Source organism: Macaca nemestrina, chromosome 7 (genome assembly GCF_043159975.1).
Source record: "Macaca nemestrina isolate mMacNem1 chromosome 7, mMacNem.hap1, whole genome shotgun sequence".
In the NCBI taxonomy this organism is placed as follows: domain Eukaryota; kingdom Metazoa; phylum Chordata; class Mammalia; order Primates; family Cercopithecidae; genus Macaca; species Macaca nemestrina.
Genome location: NC_092131.1, coordinates 152,238,691 through 152,265,384, shown reverse-complemented (window position 1 = coordinate 152,265,384; position 26,694 = coordinate 152,238,691). Strand labels below are relative to the sequence as shown.

At 40.0% G+C, this 26,694-nt stretch overlaps 1 protein-coding gene and 1 long non-coding RNA gene across 5 annotated transcripts in view; one reads left to right on the top strand and one right to left on the bottom strand.

Annotated features, from left to right (window-relative positions):
- The window catches only part of LOC105490532 (ATPase phospholipid transporting 8B4 (putative)), a 276,940-nt gene that overhangs the window by 32,951 nt on the left and 217,295 nt on the right, over positions 1-26,694 (bottom strand). For 3 of the 4 annotated variants that reach the window (XM_024795544.2, XM_011756282.2, XM_011756315.3), the window contains 4 exons: positions 23,973-24,156; positions 23,198-23,421; positions 5,036-5,119; positions 1,699-1,944 (listed from right to left, as the gene is read on the bottom strand). In XM_024795544.2, the coding sequence (XP_024651312.2) occupies positions 1,699-1,944; positions 5,036-5,119; positions 23,198-23,421; positions 23,973-24,156 (738 nt within the window). The remainder of the gene's footprint in view (positions 1-1,698; positions 1,945-5,035; positions 5,120-23,197; positions 23,422-23,972; positions 24,157-26,694) is intronic. The other variant, XM_011756284.2, reaches the window with a different exon arrangement.
- On the top strand, positions 1,941-8,983 carry LOC139364067 (uncharacterized). Its single transcript, XR_011625307.1, has 3 exons — positions 1,941-2,819; positions 6,523-6,631; positions 8,729-8,983. It is a non-coding gene; the product is annotated as an uncharacterized lncRNA (long non-coding RNA).

Below are 26,694 nucleotides of genomic sequence, written 5' to 3'. Positions count from 1 at the left end.
AAAACTTCAAGCAACAAGAAGTCACTTGAAGCTTTTAAAATAAGCTTTTGAAATTCTGTAATTTTTTTGTGACTAAACAACGTTTTTAAAATATGAGAGTTTCTGTGGGTTCTCAACTTGTGAGAAAGTAGAAATGTAATTTCAACATTCAACTGGAATAAGAACTGTATGATTTATGAGAAAAACAGTTTCTAAACATAAAGTTAATATAAAAACATGGCACTGGCACTACTGTAATAGCACGCAAAACAAATTATGGGCAAGCAAAAAGAAAAAAGAGAAAAAGATGCATGGGCATAACAGCAGGCTTTTTCGAAAATTAGAAAGATTCAGTTAACCAAAAATTGTAGGGTTAATTGTGAACACCAGTTTCTCACACACACACACACACGCACGCATACATGCACACACACATACACACAAACATTTAATGCTTGTTACATGTCATACCTACAATGACTCTTCCAGGTAATTTAGTATCCTTACTTATAAACAGATCATGTAAAGGACAGTATGAAGAATGATTTCTATTTGCTTTTTCTTCAGATAGTGGCCTTTTATTTCAGTTACTACCTTTCAAATAATCTCTTGGAGTACCAAGGAACAGGCCTGATCCAGAGGTGAATCAGCTATTACCACTAAAAAGATGTCCCCGCACACCCCACCATGGTCCTCTCTATGGAAGGAGAATCCAGAGAATCGGAAATGTACCCTCATGACAAAGAGAAGATCACCTAATTATTAACAGTTTGCTCAGTAATCAAAAGACAACAAAACAAAACAGAGGTCGCATAGCTTGCTGTACCTACTCAGAGCTACAGATTGTAATAGAGGAAAAGTTTTTCTACCTATGTGCGGTGATGCACACCTATAATCTCAGCTACTCGAGAGGCCAAGCTGAGGAATTGCTTACACCCAAGAGTTCCAGACAGGCTTGGGCAACATAGCAAGACTTCCTCTCAAGAAATAAAAATAGAAGCTTTTGTGAACTCTAACTCATTATCTAATGGCATTGACCACCATTCGCATTAAAAAGGAAATAGAGACACAACTCAAGATGGAAGAAAGTCAATGGAGCCTCAAAACATCATCCCCACCAGAAGAGCTCCTCTGAGTGTGAGATTTGGATACGCCACAGACTAGCATTGAACCTCTTGAATAACTCCATAGAAATGTATTGCCAATTGATGAGTTGATGGGTGCAGCACGCCAACATGGCACAAGTATACATATATAACAAACCTGCACGTTATGCACATGTACCCTAGAACTTAAAGTATAATAATAAAAAAAAATTAAAAAAAAAAAAAGAAATGTATTGCCAAACCTTAGATCTCACTTTAAAACCTGGCAGTTATTACGTCTTAAAGAAATCATGGGAAAGTTTCTCTTTCTGTTACTGGAATTTTTTTTCTTCAAGTATAATCATTTCTCTTTACATACAACGCACAACCCAAAGAAGGGATACATTGTGAGGTTTCTACTAACATGGAGGTTATAGACACCTAATGCTAATTCTCCTCATCTGGTAATTGATGTTCAAGCTTCCTGTTTTCATCTCAAAATGTGTACTTAAAAAGAAAACCCCAGTATTAGGATTATTTCCCTCCAACAAGTAGACAAAATCAATCAACAATGAAATAGAATTTTTAAAGTTGTAAACCCATCATGTTAAGGTGCTTACACCAACAGCGTTACCTGCACACTGACCACAATGACCAAAGATGTGGCCATAGTAACTGCAAAGGACTGGTAATCAGCAATATGTTGCCCATCTTCTCCAGCCACGTTGTAAAAGGCCCCATAGGGGATGAAGAAAAGGGCTAATGAGGTGTAGATTCCATGTAACACGCAAATGAAAAATTTACGCTTGTTAAAAAGTAGATTCAGCTGTCCTGGTTCGTAGAGCTGGGGACAGTCCATGCTGTTCTGGTCACTCACATCCTGTAAACAGAGTGTAATTTCAGTGGAGAAGGATTAAAAAGAGTCAGAGAGGCCTTGTATTCCCTATCTTCAGAAATAGCAAATGCCTGTTTAAACATGTCCTAATATGCACTACTCACTGGGCCAGAACAGGACGTTATCTTGTTTGTATTCCCACAATAAACCAGAAGATAATAAAATGATCTCTACTTTACAGAGAAGGAGCTTGAGTCTCCAAGAGAGATTCATGAGAGGTCACACAGCTCGTAAGTAGCAGCACCAGGGTTTGATTTGAGCCTAGCTATTTGGCTTCAAATTGAAGTTTCTTTCCTACACTCTCCTGCAGGCTGTCAGAAGCATTCATGCTCCCAGAATTCCAGCACATCATGGGCAGCCAATGGGCCCCAGAAGTTAATTGCCAAGGTAGTGAGTGGTAGTGACCAGGAGATGACAGCAGAGAGCTGTGGAGTCAGAACGGTCAAATCAGAGCTCATGACTTTGGAGGGAAGTGTGCAGGAAGAAGAGAGCAGAGAAAAGGGGAAACTGCATTTGGGATTCCAGGTGAGAAGGAGGCTGGGATGAGGATCCTACCCAGTGAGAATTTTAACAGCAGTTACCAGGTGTTCAGGACAAAGAAATAATATAGACAGAATGAGAAGGTTTGACACCAACCAGGTCCCAAGAGAAACTAAATGCTTCTCAAACCCAATGTGCACGCAAATCGCCTGGGAAACAGATTGTGATTCAATAGGGCTGAGGGCCCAAGACTGCATTTCCAGCCATCTCCAAAGTAATGCTGATAACCACAGTGAGCACCAGAGCCAAATGCCAAAAAACCACCAGGAACATCAGAGGACCACAGGTGGAAGAGAAGTGGCAAAGCGGAAGCAACACAGGTGGTGAACTATTGTGGGAGAAGAACATTCCCCTTCCTGCTTGTGGGATGGCCCAGGTCTCTCCTGAGTCCCATGGAAAAACACTGGCATATTCTCTTTAGAAAGTCCTGTTTTGCCGGGCGCGGTGGCTCACGCCTGTAATCCCAGCACTTCGGGAGGCCGAGGCGGGCGGATCACAAGGTCAGGAGATCGAGACCACGGTGAAACCCCGTCTCTACTAAAAATACAAAAAATTAGCCAGGCGCGGTTGTGGGCGCCTGTAGTCCCAGCTACTCGGGAGGCTGAGGCAGGAGAATGGCGTGAACCCGGGAGGCGGAGCTTGCAGTGAGCCGACATCGCGCCACTGCACTCCAGCCTGGGCGACAGTGCGAGACTCCGTCTCAAAAAAAAAAAAAAAAAAAAAAAAAAGAAAGTCCTGTTTTGAGATGCTTTTGGATGCTTGTTCCCCTAGTTCAGTGACTGAGGGTTACGTGCGCAGGCTTTGAAACAAGACAGTCATGAGCTCAATCCCTGGTAGCGGGTTTAGCTGGTGTGTTATCTTAAACCTGTTACTTAATCCACCCGAGCCTTGGTTTCCTCATGCCCAGAAATGCAAACACCACCACCTCCCTCATGGAACTATCGCCATGATTAAACCAGTATGTAAAGTATTTAGTAGAGTTCTTGCCATATCACAAGTAATAAATATGCCAGATGCTTCTATAAATAATTAATAAAATAATGATAATAACAATAGCAATAATGTAGCAACCTCAAAGTTAGGAGGCCTGGCTCTAGGCTTAGCTGTGTCGCTTATTGGCTGTGTGGCTTTAGGGAAATGACCCTCCAAGGCTTGGTATCTGCCTTAAAAAATGAGCAGATCTGTTGACGATTGCTGAGGCCTGTCCGGCATAGCATTCCACAATCCTGTGATCTGTTTAAGGGCCGAGGTTGACAAAGCAGGAAAGGAGAGGAGCAGACACTCAACTTGATGGTAATAGGAAGCCTTATTATATTTTTTTTTGAATTGCACAACCACCATCTTTTCCCAGAAACTGCTTTATTTTTATTATTTTATTCCACATTCTGGGCAGCTACAAAGCTCCAAGAAAAGAAACACTTGTAAACATGGGCACTGAGAAATGAATGTGCTTAATCCTTTACATCTAAGGTCTGCAGAAGTTCATTACTTTTTGTATAATTCCACAAAATATGCCTTTCACAAACTGCCCTTTTCACGTATGAGAAGAGGGACAACTGACTACAAAGCCAGCCGAATGGGAGACTGGAGTGAGCTCATAATGTGAAGATTTATATTTTGCAATAGACAGCTTTGGGCCAGAAAATGAAGCCTAGCAAACAGGTCTAACAACAGCCTGGAGAAAATCTGGTCTCCTTAAAAATAATTTTTTTTAAAAAACAAAAATCCTTTTTAAAAATAAGACACTCTAATTGTGCCACGGAAATTCCACTGGCTAGTCTTTCACTTCCCCACAGACAGCCAGACTTTTTCCCCTTCCCAGGAAGTCCCTTCCAAGGCTCTGAGTATGCCAAGGATCTACCATTTTTGTGATTGATTCTCTCCTTTCTCCCCACTCAAGCACTTTGATGCTGGGACAAAAGAAATCCATGCTTTTTCTTTCCATGGCTATGGGGCTTCTCGTCCTCCTCTCCCACTGGCAGACTGCTCTTCTGGTCTGTGGCTCCTTTCTGAGCTGTGTGTAACAAGGAAGTCTCACTGCAGACGTTAGCACCCTGTGTTCCAACCTAGCTCCATGATATTCTATCCTTGCATGGTTCTTTATAAGCTCTCAGAGGCTAAGGCAGCATTTCCCTGTGTGTGAACCACACACACTAGTTCTATGACATATTAATTGATAGGTGCTATATGAAAGCAAAAAAAAAAGTACAGTCATAGAAGTTTGGGAAATGCTGGGTTAAAATGAAGTTAAAGAGATTACTTTGTACAGGACTTCTACAGCCTTTAGAACAATACATGGGGTACGAATCTCTAAGAGGAGAGTAACCAACTTTTATCAAATAATGCTTTCAGGGAAGCTAGGGTTCAAGGGTGAGGAAGGCACAGTGGACCTGAAAGCATTTGTGATCCATACAAAAGCAACTAAAACAACTGCATTCCTAAGGCTTCTACTTAGAATTGTGTCTTCTACTTAGAACCCACAAAAAACCAAAAGGCATAAAAGAGAAACTAAGTTATAAAGATGGAAAAAACATACCTGGTCAAAAATCCCCATGGCTAAAACAGGCAGTGATGTGTAAACAATGTTAAAAAGGGTGATGAACCACTGGTCATAAACAGTCTGAAAAGAAATATAACATATAAATGAGAAAGGCCATCCATAGTAGTGAGAATATTCACGTTTAAGTCGTGAAAATATTCACCTTTAGGTTAAATAACCAGGTTTTCTGAGGTAAGTGGGAGTTGACTTTTGGAATCAGACAAATATGAGTTCTCTCCTGGACCTGCCTCTTATCAGCTCTGCTGCCTTAATGGGATACTAGATCTCTCTAAATAGCAATTTCATTATCTCTAAAGTGGTGTATACCCTTCCTGCAGCATGGCAGTGAGGACAATAATACATGCACTACCCCTAACATAGTGCGGGACACGTATGAGCCCCCTGACCTTGTGGTGGGTTGCTATTTCATTCTCCAGGCTTTCAGTGGCTTGTAATGAGTCCAATTATCTGACCTAAGTGGTAAACAAAGGATTCACTAAAATCTTCAGAGATAAGTATAGTAATGAGCCTGTTATTTCTATCCTGTTTTAAAATGGAGAGGTTTTTGCGGGGGAGTGGTTTAAAGTAAGATGGGCATGAAGCTACATGCTCACTATACTGGGCATAAACAAGCAAAACAATAAAAATATCCCCTCACACCTTTGTAGAGTAATTACACAAGAATTCCCTGCATGGGCCTCACTAAAAGTCAATGAGGCATGTGGAGCAGGCATATATCCCCATTTTGCCAATGAGTACACACAGATGTGGAAACAGAACCTTTCAGTTACAGCGCTTATTACGGACAAAAGCAAAAATTAAAATCCAGGTCTTCAGCTGCTAACCAATGCCCCTTTTACCACTCCATCATTCATTCACTTATTCATTCATTCAATATTTACTGATAAACCGCTATGTGCTAAGCATTAGGTTCTAGTCAATGATAATTCAGCATGATCAATCAAATAAAAATTCCTCACGAAATGTACATTCTAATGCAAAGGGAAGGGAAAGACAATAAACAAGATCAAATTTACAGAGAGCAGGAGGACTGTGTGAGTAAATTAGTTAGAAGGTAGTAAGTGCTAGAGAGGAAAGGGGATAGGGAATGTGGGAGGGCTGTAAGTGTAATACAGGGACTGGAGAAAGTCTCACTGAGAAGTGAATTTGAGATAAGATCTGAAGGAAATGGGCCTAACATGCAGCTTTCTGAAACAGCTGGAAATGCTGGGACATCCAGCATTCCATACTGCAAGTAGGCCCCATGAAACAATCCTAAGGCAAGAAAGCATCCACTGCGCTCAGAGAACAGCAAGGTGGGCTGGTTGGGTAGAGCAGAGTGACCTGTAGGAAGAATAATGGATGTCAGGAGGTAAGAAGAACAATCCTATGTAACTAAACATGGCGTATTACCTAAGAGAAAGTAGAAGACATCAGAGGACTTTAAGCAAAAGAGCAACCTGGTCTTATTTACATTTTAACAGGATCACTCTGGATGCTATGCCGAGAAGCAACTGAAGAGAGAGGTGGAAGTGGGAAAGCTTAACACTCAGAGTAACCGTTTCTAATAACGAATTTTAAGTTCTGTGCATGGTAACTCCCCTTTGTTACTCTCTGATTCCTATTTTCATCATCTGGTCTAAACCCAGCTGTAAGGATTTAGAAAGAGGGACCATATCCAATGGCATGCTGATAAATGTTTAACAACAGACTAAAAAAAAAAAAAAAAACCCTTGATTTGTAGCGTTTGCCAATTTCCATGGTGTAAATATTCCTCCATGACTGATTTCAAGCAGTGATGCCACTGAATGTGGAGTTGAGACATATTCACCATTATACAGTATTTATACAATACAGACCCAATATAATCTCAAGAGCATAAATAGTAAAACATGGGAAAATAATTAGGAAGGGATTCATTTTGAGTATATTAACTGTCTTTTGTTTTTAATATAACTTAAATTGTACATTTACATAATATAACTTTTAATAATGGCTGTATTTAACCACTGGCTCACAAAATTCCTGAAGATTTAACAATCAGCTCTTTGAATCAGTATGGGCCAGTTCCAAGATACCACAGCCTAGGTCCATGCCGGGAGCAAAGTGGTACAAGACAGCAGAAGCCACCTGAAGGATAATGCACTCAACGTGGCATGAGAGAACTTGCAGAAGGGCAGGGCAGTAGTCCACTAGTCACGCAACCATGAGAACAGACTGGAAAAGCTGGCTGGCACTCCCTGGAACCCCCCTGGGTATTTAGCAGAGGTATCTGAAAGAAGCCTGAATTTATCGTACATGATAGGGGGCACGTACCATAATAATTGATTCATACCAAACCTCCTGCTGAAGATAACGAAAAAAGTTGAGAAAAAACAAAAGCATCTTCATCAAAGTATCAGTGAACTAACAAGGCAGTGGGGAATGACTGGTCAAGATCAAAAAGAGAATTAGAACTTAATAACTATCTCAAGGCCTAGGGTAATGCTATTCTTCTCTAGACTCTATATTTATTTCCTTATACCAGCTGTTGAGGATAGAATGAAGGCCTGATATTTTCTGGGTTAGCCAACTATCCTGCTATGACAGAGTCTGTGACCTCACTGCTGGGAGGCTGCCTTTGGGTCCTAGCCTGGAGTAGGAAGGGTTTCATCATGATCTCTACCCTTGATGGGCACTGAACCTTCTCCCTTCAGCCCAGGAAACTACTGAAGGCACAGCTCAGTCTGTGAATTGCCCCCTGTAGATAATCAACACTCCCAAGGTACATGGTTCAGAGCAGTGTGACCCTACAGGGTCCCAGCCCAGAGCAGCAGTTGTGACAGGGTCCCAGTATCCAATTCCTATCTATCCTCAAGAGTCTACCAAAACTGCAGCTCAGCCTCTGTATCTCCCTTCTGATGAGTGAATGTGTCCAACCCTACTTCTAGATACATATGTTCACAAATGTCTATCTTGGTGCAGCAGGATACACATAAAAATACTCATAGCAGCTACTGGTCGTAATAGTCCCCAAACATCAAGTATGGGATAAAGATATTATCACCTATCGATACAACAGAATACTGTAGAATAATGAAAAGCAAAGAATTATAACTATATCCAAAAACATAAATGAATAAAAACTACACATAATATTGAGCAAAAGAAGCCAGATACAAAGGTATAATTGCATTTAAATACAGTGCGAAAGTATGAAAATCTACTCCTATGTTGTTCTGGAACTCCTAATCATATAGTAAAATTATAAAACAGAAGAAACGTGACTATAAGATGGCAGGGTAATGGTCACCTCTAGAGGATTGGAAAAGAGGTCTCAAGGAAAAACCGGGGAGCTCTTGTTTGGAAATGTTATATTTATTGCAGTGGATCATGGTACATGGGTGCTCATTTCATAACAATTTAAGCTGATATTTACATACTTTTTAATATATTTGTTAAACTTTGCAAATAATAAAAAAATTAAAAATTAAACATGTGACCTTATTTTATAGTTATAGCCCAGTGAGACTTCAGAAAGTAGGAAGATACCAAAAATCCTGATGCCCAGGCCACACCCCAGGCCAGTTAAATCAGTATCTCTGGGAGAAGGATCTAAGTTTTGGTCATTTTAAATTTTTCCCAGGTAATTCCAATGTGACACCAAGATTGGGAATTACACTCACTTTCTTTTTTTTTTTTTTTAATCAGAGCAGCTGACACAAATCTTCAACCCGTTGATGATGGCATCTGACAGTTTCAGCTATTAAGAAGACAGAAAGAATCTGAGAAATTATGGCATACTCAACTGTGGACAGCTGAGTCTGGCATAGTGTGCCCTCATCATCACAAACAGGCTCGCATTATCAAGCTACACTTATTCGACAACTATCAGCATTTGTCAACTGGCACCCAGATTTGAAGCCTCATTTCACAACTGGAGCAAGAGAGGACAGGAAGGAAAAATCAGAATAAGGTTTCAATGAGTTTCTGCAAATTCTCAGAAATCAGTGTCACAATAACAAAAAGAAAAAAAATAGCTGCTATTTACTAAACATCTACTCTGTGCCATTTTAAGTGCTTTACATATAGCGTCTCATTAAATTTTAACAACCCCATGAGGTAGGTACTGTTAACAGTTCTCAGTTTATAAATGGGAAAACTGAGGGCTATCAAGGTTAGGAAATGGCTCAATGCCATACCTTAAATGCAAAGGTTTTCTCCAGGATGTGCTTATTTCACATTGCATGCCTGTATCAAAATATCTCATGTACCTAATAAATACATACACCTACTATGTACCCACAATTTTTTAATTATATTTTTAAAAACCCAAAGGGGAAAAAAAGGTTTTCCAAGTGTAGTTCAGAACATTTTAGGGGATCCATAATGTCAAAACTATTTTCAGAATAATACAAAAAGTTATGTATTTACCCTTTCACCCCATTCTCTCATGAGTGTATGATATGTGACATCACAGCTGGCTGAATGCAGGTGATATGAGAACCCAGGTGTTTTCTATTATGTTAACTAGTTTTACAAAAGTGTGAAACAATGGCATTCTTCCCATTAACTTGTTTTTTTTTCAGAAAATATAAGCATTTTTCTTAAAAATATGTTACTTTTGTAAACGTGTCATGGGTTCACCATTTTTTAACAAATTAATAAAAGTGTTTAGATTTTTTTCTTCATTTTCATTCCTAAGATGATAAATATTGATAGTGGGGTCCTGAGATCACAAAGTTTGAGAACTGTCAGCCAAGCAAGTGTCAGAGCCAACTCCAAGCCTATGAACTTTAGTGCCCACAACATTGACCACTGCATGAAACCACCTCTCTCAATCAGTGGTGTCATTTGGAAAGTTTCCTTGGCCTGGCATGGTGGCTCATACCTGTAATCTCAACACTTTGGGGGGTCGAGGCTAGTGGATCACTTGAGCTCAGGAGTTCAAGACCAGCCTTGGCAACATGGTGAAAACCTCTCTACCAAAAATACAAAAAATTGGCTGGTCGTGGTGGTGTGTACCTGTGGTCCTGGCTACTAGGGAGGCTGAGGCAGGAGAATCACTTGAAAGTGGGAGGCAGAGGCTGCAGTGAGCCGAGATCACACCACTGCACTCTAGCCTGGTGACAGAAGTGAAACCCTGTCTCCAAAAAAAAAAAATAAGTTTTCTTAAAGGCTTTTTCCCTCACCTTGTCTAACATAATTGAGAGCATACAATAAACACAATTTTATATGCTGTTTTTTGGCATTTAAAACAGGGCTCCCCAACAGCCTATAACAGTCCATAGCCTGTCACCACCTGCGGCACAACAGGTGAGCGGCAGGCAAGCCAGCCTGAGCTCCACCTCCTATCAGATGAGCAGCTGCATAAGATTCTCATAGGAGCACGAACCCTATTGTGAACTGTGCATGCCAGTTCTATGCCTGATGATCTGAGGTGGAACAGTCTCATCCCAAAACCATCCCCCGTCTGTGGAAAATTGTCTTCCATGAAACCATCCCCTGGTACCAAAAAGATTGGGGACCACTGATTTAAAATAACAACATTAGCATTGACCTGGCTTAAAACCCTCTAACGGCTTTCCATTTTACTTGGAATGAATCCAGACTCCCTATTCATCATGTCCTAAGAGCCCTTCCTGGTCCCCTGCCTGCCAGCCTCTTCAACTTCACCTCCCAATGTTCTCACCCTCCCTCACCTAGCTGAGGCTTCGCTGATGGGCTTTCTCCAACTTAATCGGCTCATTCCTGCCTCAGGACATTTGCATTGGCTGTGCCCTCTGCCTGGAACACTTTAATCCCAAGGTATTCATATGGAAGTTTCCTCTGAACACTTGGGTCACAGTTCCAGTGTCACCTCACCCTCTCGATGAGACCTTTTACATTACCAAGTTCTTTCTTAACAATTCTGATATTATCTTACTGATTTCTTTCTTTATTATCTGTCTTCATCCCACTAGAATATAATCTCCATGAAAACAGAAATTTACTCACAACTACAATTTTAATGCCCAGAGCAGGATCTAGCCATTGGTAGATACTCTACAAATATTTGTTGACTATAGGTGCTCTATAAATACTTGTTGAATTAATTATTTTACAACTTTTTAGTAAATGCTACCTATTTAACTTTTTACTAGGCATTTTCCCACAGATGCACCATAGATTCAAACTCAATATATCAAGACGAGAGCTCATCCTCATACTACCTTAACCAGTTGCCCCTCCTGGGTTTCCTATACCAGTATCTGATACCATCACATCCACCCCAGCATCCAAATCAGAAATCTGAGATTTCTCCCTCTCCCCAACACACCATATCAAATCACTCCCCAAATACCTGACGGCTTGTATTCCTGCCCAAGCTATGCTTCACTTCTGGAACTTTCCTCCTGTTGTCCCCTCTGCTGGGATGCCCATCCTCTTACTTCTTATCTGCTTCAATATGTTTGATCCTGGAAGGGTCAGCATGGGATGGGGGGTGAGGAGGTCTTCCAGGAAGACTTTCTGAGCCCTGGCCACTCCCTACCTCTGTGAGTGGCTTGCAGACCACTCATCGGTAGTTCCATGATGCCCCCATACCTCACTGCTTCTTAACTCCTGACTTACAATTATTTATATGCTGGTTCCCAGCCCCGTCTCACAAGACTGCGAGCTACTTGAGAGCGGGTAATCTAACTGACCTATGGGGGCCAAGAACCAAACTCAGCACCTGCTCAATAAAAGGAAGCTAGTGTCTTAAGGGTAAAGGAGTCAGCAGACAGCTGTGTGGACTTGAGTAGGATACTGAATCTCTTTGAGTCTTGGTTTCCTCAGCTATATAATCAGGATTATAGGGAGGCTGTGAGTATTCGATGAAATGAGGTAAATGCCCCTACAGCACCTGAAAGACAGTGCTCAATAAGTGAGCACCATATGATGGAAGGAAGAAAGGAGGGAGGACAGGGGGAGCATGCAAGGATCCAAGCTTCAAGCGATGTGTTTAATGAGTAAATAAAAAGGTACATTTTCATGCTAATTATATTTTTACAAAAATAGAATTCTTTATTGAGACAATTAACCATAGATATTTATTTCTATAATAAACTATGGTAGCCATGAGATCCATATAACATCAGAACAAGATTTAAAGAAAAATTAGTACCTTGGTACAATTACTTTCTTCATGAATACTTAATTATATCAATCACTGTTCACTCTAATTATGGTTTTTATCTCAGGATCTACCAAAATGTGTTAACCTGAGTCCTTTACCTTAGAAACCAAATTTGCCAGTTATGGGCATTGGCTTAGCACAGTTTAGACTTCAGGGTCTTTCACAGAAATTAAGGCTACAAGCAATATTTTTTTTTTTTTTTTTTCAGACGGAGTTTCGCTCTTTTGCCCAGGCTGGGGTGAAGTGGCATGATCTCAGCTCACTGCAACCTCCGCCCTCCGGGTTCAAGCAATTCTCCTGCCTCAGCCTCCCAAGTAGCTGGGATGACAGGCGCCTGCCACCATGCCTGGCTAATTTTTGTATTTTTAGTAGAGACGGGGTTTCACCATGTGGCCAGGCTGGTCTTGAACTCCTGACCTCAGGTGATCCACCTGCCTGGGCCTCCCAAAGTGCTGGGATTACAAGCATAAACCACTGCTCCCGGTCAAGCAATGTTTCTTCTACAACAGGTTTCTGTTCAAGAATCCTTGCAAGAGATCTGCAGCTACTCAAATAGCTATTCTAGTAAATGCCCCCCTTCTTCTTGCGGTCCTTAAATCCCCTTGGAAAAATTTTAAGTCCCCCTTCTGGTGACTAGGACTAGCTGAGAGGGGCACACGAGCCCCGATCAACCTCCCTGTTTCTCCCCTTCCGAGCATGCTCAGACATTTTACCACCTCTTCTTCCTTCCCAACCCACCCAACACAGGTTAATCAGATGCCCTGAAGAGAGGGGAGGGTGGGGGTTGAGGGGTGAGGATTCTTTTCAGATTTCTAGGCTGACACTCTGATTTTGGGTGACTCAAATTGTTTCTATGAAAGGAGTCCCACAAAAAACTCTTTTCCCTAGGGCACCTGTACTCACAGGGGAAGCCACCTCTGCCTCCGAAATATTTGTTCCCTATCTCCAATATTCTGAACAAGAGAGAAAAGCCATGCTACTACAAGATGTCACCGGTCTGTTTAAAATCCTATAAGTGTCTCTTCACAGATCAGAAAAAAAAGAGGGAGGAGAGTTCATTTTTCCAACTTCACTGTTTTTCTATTTAAGGAAAGCTTCTCCTTGCTCCCTTCTTTATGGGAGCAATTTATCAGCCTTATCAACCATTTTATAAAGTTAAAAATACTCCAGCTACAAATTACAATCTAAAAACAGCTTGGAGAACACAAAACCTGTGATTTATAGAATGACACATTTAAATAAACCTTAATAAAGTTCTTAAACAGCTACAAAAGGCTTTCTGCTCTTTCTGCTCGACCACTGGCCGAGCTCCTTGTTCAAATAACAAGATGAACTTACTACCTCTTTGGAGATATGTATCCCCCTTTTCCTATGTGTTGCAGAGAAAACCTATCTAATGACCTTTTGGGGGCCTTAAAAAGCATTTGTCATTTAAAGAAAACACACTGTGGAATAAATATGAGGCGCTTAGCCTCAGCACATCTGTGATTGATTTGTGTAATTAGTAAAAACCAGCTCGCGGCATCCAGGAGGAGTGACCCAGGCCTGAACACTCGTCCAGTTCTGGACTTTCCCCAGAGCACATCTGGAAGGTGAGGGGGAGCAGAGCTGCCATGCCAGGTGGAGATGGGCTCACAGGTAACCAAATCCATGAAGTCATCAAAGCCTTAAGATTAGTCGCACTCTTTCATGTCACTTTCCAAACTTTTTGTTGTTTTATTATACTGTTTGACAGAACTAAAGTTTTTCCAGCCTTGACAAGATAATTGCTTCCATATCACAGTAGAATTGAAGAAAAAAAAAAAACCATACACAGCCCTGTATCTCACTGACAATGATAAATTGTTATCAGATAATATCATCTCACAAGTACACAGTACCAGTAGTTGCATAGTTTTGAGCATGAATTTTCTAAATAGGACCTCAACCAATTTTTTTTTAATTTAGCTGTATCCTTGGTGGGGGACAGTTCCTCTTTATGAAAAGTCCTGAGGGCATAGGGTGCTTTTAAAATAAGTTACAGGTATAAATAGTGACTCCAAACCCACAGTGAACTCCACAAAACTCATATGGGTTTCAATAATAGATTGGGATAAGGCATGTCCTTAAAAGGCACCCATGATTCAGTTTAGAGACTTAGTCTCCTTTATCCAAATGTCTCTGGTCCAGAAATCTGGCTGGAAATCTCATTAGAACAAATTTAATTTAATTTGTTTCTCAGTGGCAGTTGAGTTGGAGCATTTGCCAGCAGAAGGTGTCCTCAAGCTTCCAGACGATTCTACAAAACAGTTTGCCTAGGGACAGGCCCGCCCCTCCCACAGCGCTAAGCTATGACACTCCGCACAAGACATGAAGTCTCTTTCAATAGAGGGCTCATTTCCTCCACATAGTCATATCGAACTGAGTGTTTCTGGACGTTTCTCCTTTAGATTCCAAATAAAGGAAACATTTGCTGATTAGGGGTTTAGGGAAGACAGTTTAAAAAAAAAAAAAAAAAGGATATAGCCATTAGCTTTTCCAAATTTATGACAACCCAAGAGGTCACTTATCATCAGGTAGAGTAGGCAGAGCACTGAAGTGCGAGCCAGAAGACTTGGTTCCGGTCCTAGCCTTGCCTACCGCTGATCCTCAGCCCCTGGGGGGATCGGGCTCCTCCTCTGTAAAACGAGGGACTGGACTCAGTATCTCTGAAATTCTCTGCCAGAGTAAAGATTCTAGGTTTCAACAAGATACATACTTTTTGTTCTTTGTTCCCACTTCTTCTCCCAGGAAATTCCACCCAATATAGGAAACAAAAGGGAGTCTGGTCTGTGGGTTCTTTTCACTGTACATTCCAAGCCAATCACAACATAAGCAGCGTACTGAAGTTAACCAGAGGAAAGTCCATAAACCAACTACAACCCAGCCTACATCACATGACCATCCATCACAGATGTCCTAAGTGCCACCATCCCACAGGCAGTGATGCTCCCACCCATCCGCTCTCTTGAAGCCTTGCACACCACAGCTGGATTTGCCTACACATCTGCCCCAGCCCACCTACCAGGATGGGGCACTGGCTGGAATCTACTGGAGCTCTCATCAGAGAATAATTGCCTGGATAAAATCCACCAGGCACCAAAGACAGACTGATGTAGTAAAGAAATAGCACATGTCACTTCATTAAATAATTAAACTGGTGTTTTAGAAAGTCAACATTGTGTCTTAAAAAACACAATCTGTTTACATTTGGTCAGATGTTTTCAGCTGAATAAAGGATTACTTCCAAACAATCTGCTGAGAGATACAGGGAAGAATATTTAGGTGCTTATGAATGATGCTGGGATTTGACAGGGTTGGCCCCAAGACATGGCTTATCCATAGTAAATTTATTCCAAAAGAAACTTTTGGTAGAGAAATAAGAGAAAGGAGATTATGGGGTTATTCAACATTTGTTTCGCATTTATGAAAATAAAATCTTTCCCAGACTGTAGGTTCCTTGAGGGCAGGAACAGCATCCCTTTGATTCACTCTGTTGTTCCTTGCGGGGGGCATCAGTGGACCTGGTCCTAAACTGGCACCCAGTTTATTGTTGGTAAATGAACAAGCATTCAGACCATAGGTTCTGCATTGGAGAATATGTATGCAACTCTCACTGCTGTTGGGACTGGACAGAGAAAGTGACAGAAGATTGGGCCTACCCGGGAATGGCCTCTAAAGAGATGCCAGCTATTACCAACTCTGCCAGGCCTTGGAGTTGTTATCACTACTGGCTCCATTTCACTATGGAGCTTTCAATTCTGTGTTAAAGCAGTTTCGGAGAGGGGTGGCAGGGAGTGGGAAGACCTCAGACAGCTGACTTTCTTTAAAAGACTGGAAGTACGTGGCTATCTAAGGGGCTTTAAGGGCTAAGAAAGCCTCATCACCCGCCACATGGTGCTGGAGGCCAAAGCCACATGTTGGGTGATCTTAACGGGCAGTGAGAGAGTATGATGGTGAAATTGTCCCCCATTCAAAAATTCTCATTCTCTGTAGACTAATGTTCTTACAAATATGTTGTTTTCTTTTCACTTGCCTCATTTACAGCATATTGTCCTTAGAAAAACAGGACTAAAAAAAGCCAAAACATTTTTCAGTTAAACCTGTTGCTAATCAGGCCCTTCCAGGGAAAAACAGGGAATGGAAAAGAGACAGTGATCCCTGCCCATCCCAATTCCAAATCCAAGTCACCTGCCCAGCCAGTCTTCAGTACCGCTAACATGCCAGGGCACTCCCTCCCATGTGGGGTGAGGCTGGGGAACACCGGAGTTTCCATCTTTATAGTGGTAGAACACCTGCTCTAGAACAGGCTTCTTGCTGTAGACAACACTGCTAAGTAAGCTCCCCCTTCAATGCCATGCCGTTTTTGAAAGGTATTTCTGAATGAGTTGGTGTTAAATACAATTTTAGAAATTAGAATATTTTAGCTAATTACAGGTCAGTGGGAAAGTGTATGAGGGGAGGGATGTCCTCCTTTCACTCCATTGTCTCACACCCTTCTGCAAATCAGGCCCCAAATCCCTGAAGGGAGCTAGAATTTCAGGCCTCCAGATCCCCACTTAATTTTTAAAATATTCACACACTTGCTTGCAGACTAATTGCACTTAAGTCATCCCAGATCCTCCTAAGTCATCCTAGATCCTCACACATTTCTCCTTTCCCCATGCTCTCATATTACCTTTAAATACAAGTTTTTTTTTTGTTTTTTGTTTTGTTTTGTTTTTTCTGTTTTCGTTTTTTGTTTTTTTGAGATGGAGTCTTGCTCCATCACCCAGACTGGAGTGCAGTGGTGTGATCTTGGCTCACTGCAACCTCCACCTCCCAGGTTCAAGTGATTCTCCTGCCTCAGCCTCCTAAGTAGCTGGGATTACAGGCATGCTTCACCATGTCCGGCTATTTTTTGTATTTTTGGTAGAGACGAAGTTTCACTATGTTGGCTAGGCTGGTCTCAAACTCCTGACCTCAAGTGATCTGCCCACCTGGGCCTCCCAAAGTGCTAGGATTGCAGGCGTGAGCCACTGCACCCAACTAAATACAATATTTCTATTAGACTTATTTATGCACTTCTTTATTTCCCAATGAGAAAACCAGTTCTAGGTGGGCAAGAGTTTGTCCTTTTCATTATTTTGTCTTTATAGCAAGCAAGACTTTCTATTAGCAAGTTGACAATGTCATGTGACTCACAGATGAGGAAGACAGAAATTATTAAATTAAAAACAACATCTTGGGCCAGGCACAGTAGCTCACGCCTGTAATCCCAGCATTTTGAGGGGCCGAGACGGGTGGATCACAAGGTCAGAAGATTGAGACTATCCTGGCCCACATGGTGAAACTCTGTCTCTACTTAAAAAATACAAAAATTAGTTGGGTGTGATGGCACGTGCCTGTAGTCCCAGCTACTCAGGAGGCTGAGGCAGGAGAATCGCTTGAACCCAGGAGGCGGAGGTTGCAGTGAGCCAAGATCGCACCACTGCACTCCAGGTTGGCAACAGAGCAAGACTCGTCTACAAAAAAAAAAAAAAATCTTAAATGTCTAGAGACTCAGAATAGTCAAATAATTTATAATCTGTGTTTCAGAATGTCATTAAGAAAAACAACATGTTTGAAGAATGTAAATCAAGAAAACTTTCTCAAAGTGTGACAAGTTGTGTTTTTAATAAGAAAGCTGTAAAAGAATATGATTTTAGTAGCATAAAAGTTGAGATATATTCACATATAAATATTTTTATAATATGAAAAAAAACTTTGAGAATAATGGAAAAGACTTTGCAGAAGTTTAAATGTAAACCCTTACTTTGGTATATAAAACAGGGGTATTTTGTCCCTTGGACTAGAGTTAATTATTAAAGTGGAAGGTTTTGTAAAAGGAGAAACATAAATAGCCTGTTCCTATGGGGACAATATTCTTGGCATCATTTTGCTCTTTGTACGTCTTATTGTTTTCAAAACACTAGAACTGGGATAAATAGCAAGGCAATGTCAAGTTTTGAAATTGTTGCTATAGAAGCATCTATTCCAGAATTTCCCAAAGTGAGTTCCATATGGCACCTGTTCTACAGGACATCATATGTGTTGCTTATAAAAAGCAGCATTCCAGCCAGGCACGGTGGCTCACGCTTGTAATCACAGCACTTTGGGAGGCCAAGACGGGCAGATTACAAGGTCATGAGATCGAGACCATCCTGGCTAACACAGTGAAACCTCGTCTCTACTAAAAAAAAAAAAAAAAAAAAATTAGCCAGGCATGGTGGTGGGTGCCTGTAGTCCCAGCTAGTCCGGAGGCCCGGGAGGCAGAGCTTGCAGTGAGCCGAGATCACACCACTGCACTCCAGCCTGGGCGACAGAGTGAGACTCTGTCTCAAAAACAAAAACAAAAACACACACACACAAAAGAAAAAGCAGCATTCCATGCCAAATGAGTTTGGGTAATAATACCAAATCTCACTGACTCTAAAGCACGATTGATTGTTAGAAATACCATTATCAAAGCCAAAATTCGACCAAATGGGGAATCTGACATTTACATAAAGGTAGGGCAACAAAGAGCTACAACCTCAGTGTAAAAGAGAAATCTTCATGCAGAAAGGGACTGCAAGGAAACTAGCCTGTGTCAGCTTTGCACTAACTAAAGGGAGAGACAGAATCTCTCTTGAAAACATGGACCTCAAGCTGCTAATCACTAGAATCTGCAATCTGAATTCAAAAAATATATGGAAAGAGAAAGATCTCAGGCTGGCAGCAGTGCCCACAGGGAACTGGAAGAAGTCACACAAATGCTCTCTGGAAAACCTGACTTCAGTCCAGATCAAAGGATATTGTAATATACTTTTGACTGTAAAGACATAGCCAAGTTTTAGAGATGTCAGATGTGAGAATACATATATATATGCATCCTGGAGTCAAATATAGTAGTGTTTCTTTACATTCAGACTTGTCAGAGCCTACAATTCACAGACTAATGTGAATTGTAAATTTTTAAGCCTGAAGAGAGAAGATGGGGAGGTGAGAGTGGGAAGAAATAGAATTTAATGGACAGTAGAACTCCCAAATATTATTTAGAAAATATTGAACAAAGAACTGATGGTGAAAACAACCCAAATGTCCATAGATGCATACATGGATAAACAAAATGTAGTATATACATGCAATGTAACGCAATTCAGCCTTAAGAAGAAGAGAAATACTGCCACATGCTACAACATGGATGAATCTTGAGAACATTATGCTAAATGCTAATGACAAAAGCATGTCACAAAAAGACAAATACTATATGATTCCATTTATATGAGGTAATTAAAGTAGTAAAACTCATAGAAAAAGAAAGTCGAATGGTGGTTGCCAGGGACTAGGAGAAATGGAGAATTGTTATTCAGTGGATATAAAGTTTCAGCTTTGCAGAATGAAAAAATTTTAGAGATCTGTTGCACAACAATGTGTACCTACTTAGCACTACCGAACTCTACACTTAAAAATCGTTAAGTTGGTAAATTTTATGTTATGTGTTTTTTACCATAATTAAGCTAATATAGACCATGATTGTAAAACCTACTTCATATGGTTATTGTAACTATTGAGCTAATACAGGTAAAACATTTAGACAATGCCTGAAGCATAGTAAGTACTATTTAAATGTTAGCTATAATTATGACTTGTTTGTATCCCTACTTGTTAGTGTCAACAATATCATGATTCTACAAAGAAGCTGACCCCACAACACTGATGCCACTACATGGGTACTGTCACTGACTGGCTGTCCTCTCCAACAGGTGATAGGCAATTGCTACTTGTCACTCTCCTGGAAAGCCCATCTATTTCTCTGACAAGTATGGAAATAAAACCTTAAGCCTTCCACAACATGAATAGCTACTAAAATTTGTGAGATCACACTTCGCCATGCCCATCAAGAGCACACTTTTTAACATACTCAGGACATAAGGTCCGGGAGGCACCATGGCCTGACACATAGCAAAGGCTTAGTGAATATTTATTAAATGAGTGAAATCCTTAAATAGTGGGACCAAAGTATCCTTTCCAGTATAAGCTTAGGTCTCAGTTTGATAAGGTCATCATACAAATTACGGCAAAGTAGATAGCAGTCCAGGACTCCTATTCAGAGGCCCAATTATTTTTCTATGGTGATTCCTCCTCTGCCTAAAAAAATATATCCTGCTCTATTTAAATCAGCCAAGAACCAGCCAAAACACCTGGAAAATCCACTCTATGTCTTTCCTAGAATGAAAGGATGTATAAATAACTAAGAAATGTATCATCCGTAGCCCAATTAACTATTGTATCATATTAATATTAACACAACTGAGAAAAACAGCATTCTACATTCTGAAATCAGTTCCATAACCACATTTAGATCTTAAGACCCTGAGCCCCTTTGCCACATTGATGGTCAGGCTGCACACGTTTACACAGACCAGATCCAGAGCCTGCAGGGATGGCCCCTGGGGTAGGTAGAGTAAGTGGCAACTGTGTGAGTGACTGTAGGCATGTCGGAATGGCTCTCTTTGCTGCAACTGCCTCAAGCATGGGAAAGGGCTATAGAAACACCCAACAACATGAAATGACTAGAAGGCCTTCTATATGGCAGGTAACATTCAAGATTTTATTATAGATGTATTGATGAGTTAGATGTACTTCTTTTCCTCAAGGAGCTAATGGTTAAGCTAGGTGAGTTCATAATAGACTGGCTAAACTGGGGAAAGAAATCCTGTACCCTGAACAGACATCTTTTGTCCACCTTGCCCTGTCTTACTGCAGGTAAAATATGCTTCAGCGACAGTGACCTGGCAAGAGGGCTGAAAGGATTAAATCCTCTGGAAAAATTCAACTGGGGGAGATCAGCTGTTTGCTTAACTGGCCCCTCTGCTTTTGAAAAGGTGAATAGGGTCTAATGTTGTTGACAAAACAAAAAGTCAGCAGATTGGACTTTACTCTGGTCTGTGTTCAAGGAAGCAGAACTTGGGATATTCTTCTAGGTTTTCTAGCCCAGTGGTTCTCAAAGTACAGTTCTAGGGTCTAGAGCCCAGCGGGCAGTGCTTTAACCAGCCCTCCATGTGGTTCCCATGCACGCTAAAGCTTGAGAACCACTGGTCCTGCCCAATTCACCGGATTAGGAAAGAACACAGATGGTCAACGGGGACTAACAATGGATTCAAAACGAAGATTGTGCAATTAACTAGAGCTTTCAGTGTAAAACAACAAAAGGGAAAGAAAGGGACACAGAAAAGAAACATGTTTGTTAAATCAAACATTTCAGAAACCTAATCACAGACAGGTGGTGTGCCTTACGGCTGGGTTCAACCATCAAGCTGCTCATGTCTTTGGGGCAATTATTATTCTCCCTTGCTCTTTTAAAATGCAAATACCGATGAAAGAATAAAAATTCTAGTTGCTTAACATCTGGCTCTGACCAATTTTATCAGAACCCAGAAAATAACCTAAATGTAGAAGTTAGAAGTCACTGAACATTAGTTTCGACTTCACAGTTTTAACAGACAACTTAGAGGAACAGTTGCCTATTCAAGCTTAGTGCGTCTGCACATACAAATCATTGACTACTCTTCTGTGTTCTAAGAGGTTTAAATGGAGTTTGTCCCTTCATAGTCTTGAGATTCTTCAGCCTTACGCCTTTGGAATATGAAAACTAGATCTCTTAGAAAACACCCGTTAGCAGATGGTCTTGCTTTGTTCTCATGTGGAAGGAAAATCAACAGACTAGGAAGCCACAGGCCACATTCCCATGCTTGTCTTTGTTGGACAAAGGAGGAATTATGAGCATGTAAATATCCCCAGCCCCATGCCTACTCTGAAGTAGCACTAAGATAAGTTCTAATTCTGAGTAGCTAAAATCAAGACTCTGCTTTACTTCAACTGTCAAGAGATTAACAAAAAAAAGGCAAAAATATCAACATAATCTACTCTTAGTTTGGGGCATGTTATCCTAAAAACAGAAAATTAGGAATGGGAACAGATGTGCCTCACTTTAAGAAATCTCAACTTCCCAGAAAAAGGGAAAAATATTGAAAACGTATTTTTCATTGTAAAAAGGAATGCACTAATCTCCCTCAGTACATGTAAGAGAACAGAAGATGCCAAGATTTCATTTATATTCAGTCTTTTTGGAATAAAATGATTTTTTAAAAAATCACCTTCATGCATATCGTTGAATCCAGTGTCGTTGATAAAACCCAAAGAAGGGAAGAACAACTGGATAAATCTCTGAGAGTTATGGTTACCATTTCATTCTCAAGGACAATCTTTTTCTTGTGTTGTTCAAAATGTCAATGCCATATCTACATTTAAGTTTTTGGTAAAACTTTTTTAAAATTTACAAGTATATTTAGATGATATAGACATTACATTTTACAGTTGATTCATTGGGTCAAAACTTTTCTGATATTGAAGATGTGTGGCTAAATAACTATCCTTTAAAATGTATAAGAAGTGATAAAAACAGAATCCTAATTTATAAATTTGCTAATTTTTCTTTCTTCCTACTAGTATTATCTATAGATTAACTTTTAGCTGATGAATTGCTGTCTAAACAGCTTTGGTGTCAGACTACCAATTACTTCTCCCTAATATAAAACACATTTACCCTCAGCCCAGATACATTTAGTGTGTTAGATAAGAAACCATCTTCCCAGTAAAGATACCTCAAAATTTCTTATTAGTGATTCGCAGACTTCTGTTCTAAATTAAAACTCTACAAGCTTACCTGTCATCATACCAAAAACATTTCAACAAAAACTAAAGTATGCACGGAAGGAGTACTCACTGGTTGACTACCTAAATAAGAAAATAAATAAATAAAATTCCAGCTAGATACATATTCTTCTTGGGTGCAAAGCTCAAGTCAACTATCAATTACATAATTGTAATACTGTCATTGAATCAGTCATTAAAAACTCTCAATTTATTATTATTAGTAAAGAGCTATGAAGAAGAGTCATTTGTAATATCATATGAAAAAAAAAATGCTTTTTACCAACCTGGGCTGAGAAACCACAGAAGAAACCAAACCAGAAATGCACAAGTGTAAATGCAAAATTCTTATAGAAGAAATAGCATAAGAATTTGCACATTCGGAAATAAGACCACCTTCCATGAACAAGGAGAAGCCTTTGGAGATATCTAAACTGTGCAAATGAATAGTCGCTGGCTAAGACTGCTTGCAATCCTTCCTGGCCGCTGATGCCAACACCAATGTGAGCACCTACAAAGGAAAGAGGAACACTGTCATTCCCAAAACAAAGCCACGATCTCCTTCGGAAACTTGTCATTCCTCTTTTATTTATGGAAAACTTGTAGCCATTGCAATTACAAATTTTCACATATATTATCTCATGAAACGCTTATGATAGGTATTTATCTTAGTTTTACAAAAGAGGAAGCCAGGCTCAGAAAAGTTCAGTGACTTACAGAAGTTGTTAGAATTTTAAGTGGCAAAGATGGGGTTAAAGTCACATATTACAAATGTGGGCCTGGTGTTCTTTCCTCTACACTGTACCTACTTACTTCCTCAAATAGTACAAGGTGAATGACGTCCTTTTCTAGCCTAAAAATACACAAATGGTTTATTTAAAGACAAAGAAATTTTGTTATGAATGCTAATAATGGTGGTAGCATTGGACCCAGAGGTATCATTCATTTTAGAATCACTGGCAAAATTAAATTTTAACGCAATCTAGTGATTATATATTGCCAAACGCTGAAACTGAGGACCCCATGTATGCAGCATACCCCATTGCGCAAATATCCTCTTACTTTTAATCATGCTGACATCATTGGCTCCATCACCAATGGCCAAAGTAACAGCATTTCTGTACTTCTTCACCAGCTCTACCACTTGGGCTTTCTGGAGTGGAGTGACCCTGCAGCAAACTACAGTCTTACACATGCAAGCAAGTTCTAGGAGATCACTCTTGACATCACTTTCTAGGGCATGAGCCTGCGTGATTAAAAATAAAATTCAAAAAAGAACAGGAAACAATAAATGTCTTGTTTCTCAACTGATTTGTTTGCTAAACTGTTTCATTCACTTCAAAAAGTCATTGTTGATTCAGAATCACACAAGCAACAAAAACTAAAGAAATAAGTGTTGAACTCCTACCAAGCGAATTTAAAAATACTACTAATGAATTTCAAAATAAAAATAAAAGAAACTGCCATTTATATGTCTTCCTTGATATAGTGCTGCACTGGAGAGAGAGAGTTAAATGCTGGAGAAGTTCTAGAAACCATTAAAATTGCTGAAAACAAAAGACAGAACCTATCTACCAGCTCACCAAGTTTAGAATGAACTACAAATGATGATGATTTGTTTATTCTATGTGATGGGCTTTTTGTTTCTTTGCATTGTTGTTTTGTATATTTAGTTTGTTGTTGTGATTATTAATGTGCAGGCAGGATGAAAAGCAGATGATCTGGGGATTGTCCCTTGAAGAACATAATGACTGAAACCCAGAGAGGCCTGTGCAAAAGAGGGGCATGCAAGCTGTGTCACAGACAGGGTTCCTCAACCGTTTCTACTCTTGCTCCTATCCAAATGCATAAGAGCCTTTAGATATGCCAAGAAAGTACTTAAAAAGATAGCACAATCCCTTCCAATTAACTGTGCAATATTTTTCCTAGAAAATGTTTTACTGTAAATTCTTTAATAAACACATTAAGAGGAAACAGAAATCCACTTACACTTTGAGTCATCAGTATCTTTGCGTGAATCTTTAGCAAGACATTCACAGCCCATCACAATCTGGCCCCTGCGTTCCTTTTGAGTTTTATCTTCTAGCATCACCTTTAAGTCTACACTTTTTTCCCATCATGCCAAATTGCTTGTTCCTCATGATTGAATGGGCTCTTTCTTGCCTCTGTGCCTTTGTACTTGCCATTACCTCTCCTTGAAAATATCACTCTCTCCAGGAAGTCCCCTGATTCTCCCACAAGGAAGTAAATTTGTCTCCCTCTGTGCTCTCAAAGCATTGTGTTCATTCCTCTTTTACAGTATTTGTCATACCACTGTGTGATTATCTCATCCACTAGACAGCATTCCCTAAAACAAGAACCATGTTCTATTCACAATCTTATCCTCAGACTTCAGCACTGTGACCTGGGCAGGCTTAATAAAAATGCCAATGGATGAATGGCTGGATCGGTAAATGAATATAAAAACATAACTCAGCACAGAAAATTCTCATGTTCAAACCTATAATCCCTAGGTGAAATTGAGTTGGCATTTTCAAATATTATCACTCTTTCTGAAAGAGAAAACAGATAACTGCCTGTCTTGCCTAGAATGGTCTCTTTCTCTCCCCCCCCCTTTCTCTCTCTCTCTTTTTATTATCAGCAAGTGAAAAACTATGCTAAGACTCTGAGCAAAAACAAAGGCCCAATTACATTCTGCAAAACATCAGGATTTAAGCAAATTAGAATCATGATTTAGGAAAAAAAAAAAAAAAGATTTCTGACCATACTAGCAAAAACATAGTCAAGTCTCCTTAAATTAAAAATGACATTTCATGGCTCCATGAGTTTCAGGCTTTGAAGCTGACGGGGTTCTTGAAGAGCATCTATCTTACCTCCTTCTTTCAATGTACTTAGAGACAGAGAGAGAAAATGGTATAAATTATCACCTGAGTACTCTAATGCCACCACACATTGGATCCTTTGAGCCTGAGAGAAAGTCAAAGTATAACTCATAAGGTCCCCTTTCTATATTGTGGTCTCTGAGCAATTCAGCTTGGGGGCCACCAGCTTTAAGACCCAGATGACAGTCATAATTTTCAGTTACTGTTATTCTGTGCAAAAGAGAATTTTGTGTCATTTGGACAAACTTTCAACTGAGTTTGGCCTGCAGCTGAGCTCTGTAACTTTCCATGGTGTAGAAGGCAACACATCATTATGTCTGGAATCCAGCTGGATAATGCTCTAAGCACTAAGAGCTAACAACAGACAGCTGATCGCAAGGGAGAAAACACAATATCCTCATATCCAACTTCTTTTGTCCTCTAAGAAACTGTCTACAAGAAGATATATTTATTTTCCAAACTCCAAAGTGAAAAATGATCATCAAAGCCAGAGAAAGATGTGAGATTAATTCTTTGTGCATATAAATTATAATTTCACTGGTGTGTAATTGGAGCTTTTGTATTTTAAATTAGAAACTCAGAAGAGTATTTTCATGTTTGTTCAAGATTTAGAATCTGAACTACATTAAAAGTACAATGCAAGTTCATTCTATTAGGACAAGAACCAGATTTCCTAATCAAAGCAAATTGTTTGGCATTGCTGTAAAATGCTGCTATTTAGAAAAACCACTAGAGGTATCTTAATGGCAATAATTTGGTATAGTAATTACATGAAGGTCAGGTTGTGCTCCACAAGTCACAAACATTAGTAAGAGCAATAATTATAATACATCCACCCACTTGCATTATTTTAATTAAGTAATAGTGAGCTGTAACACTCCCCTCTAGAAAGGCACTTAAAT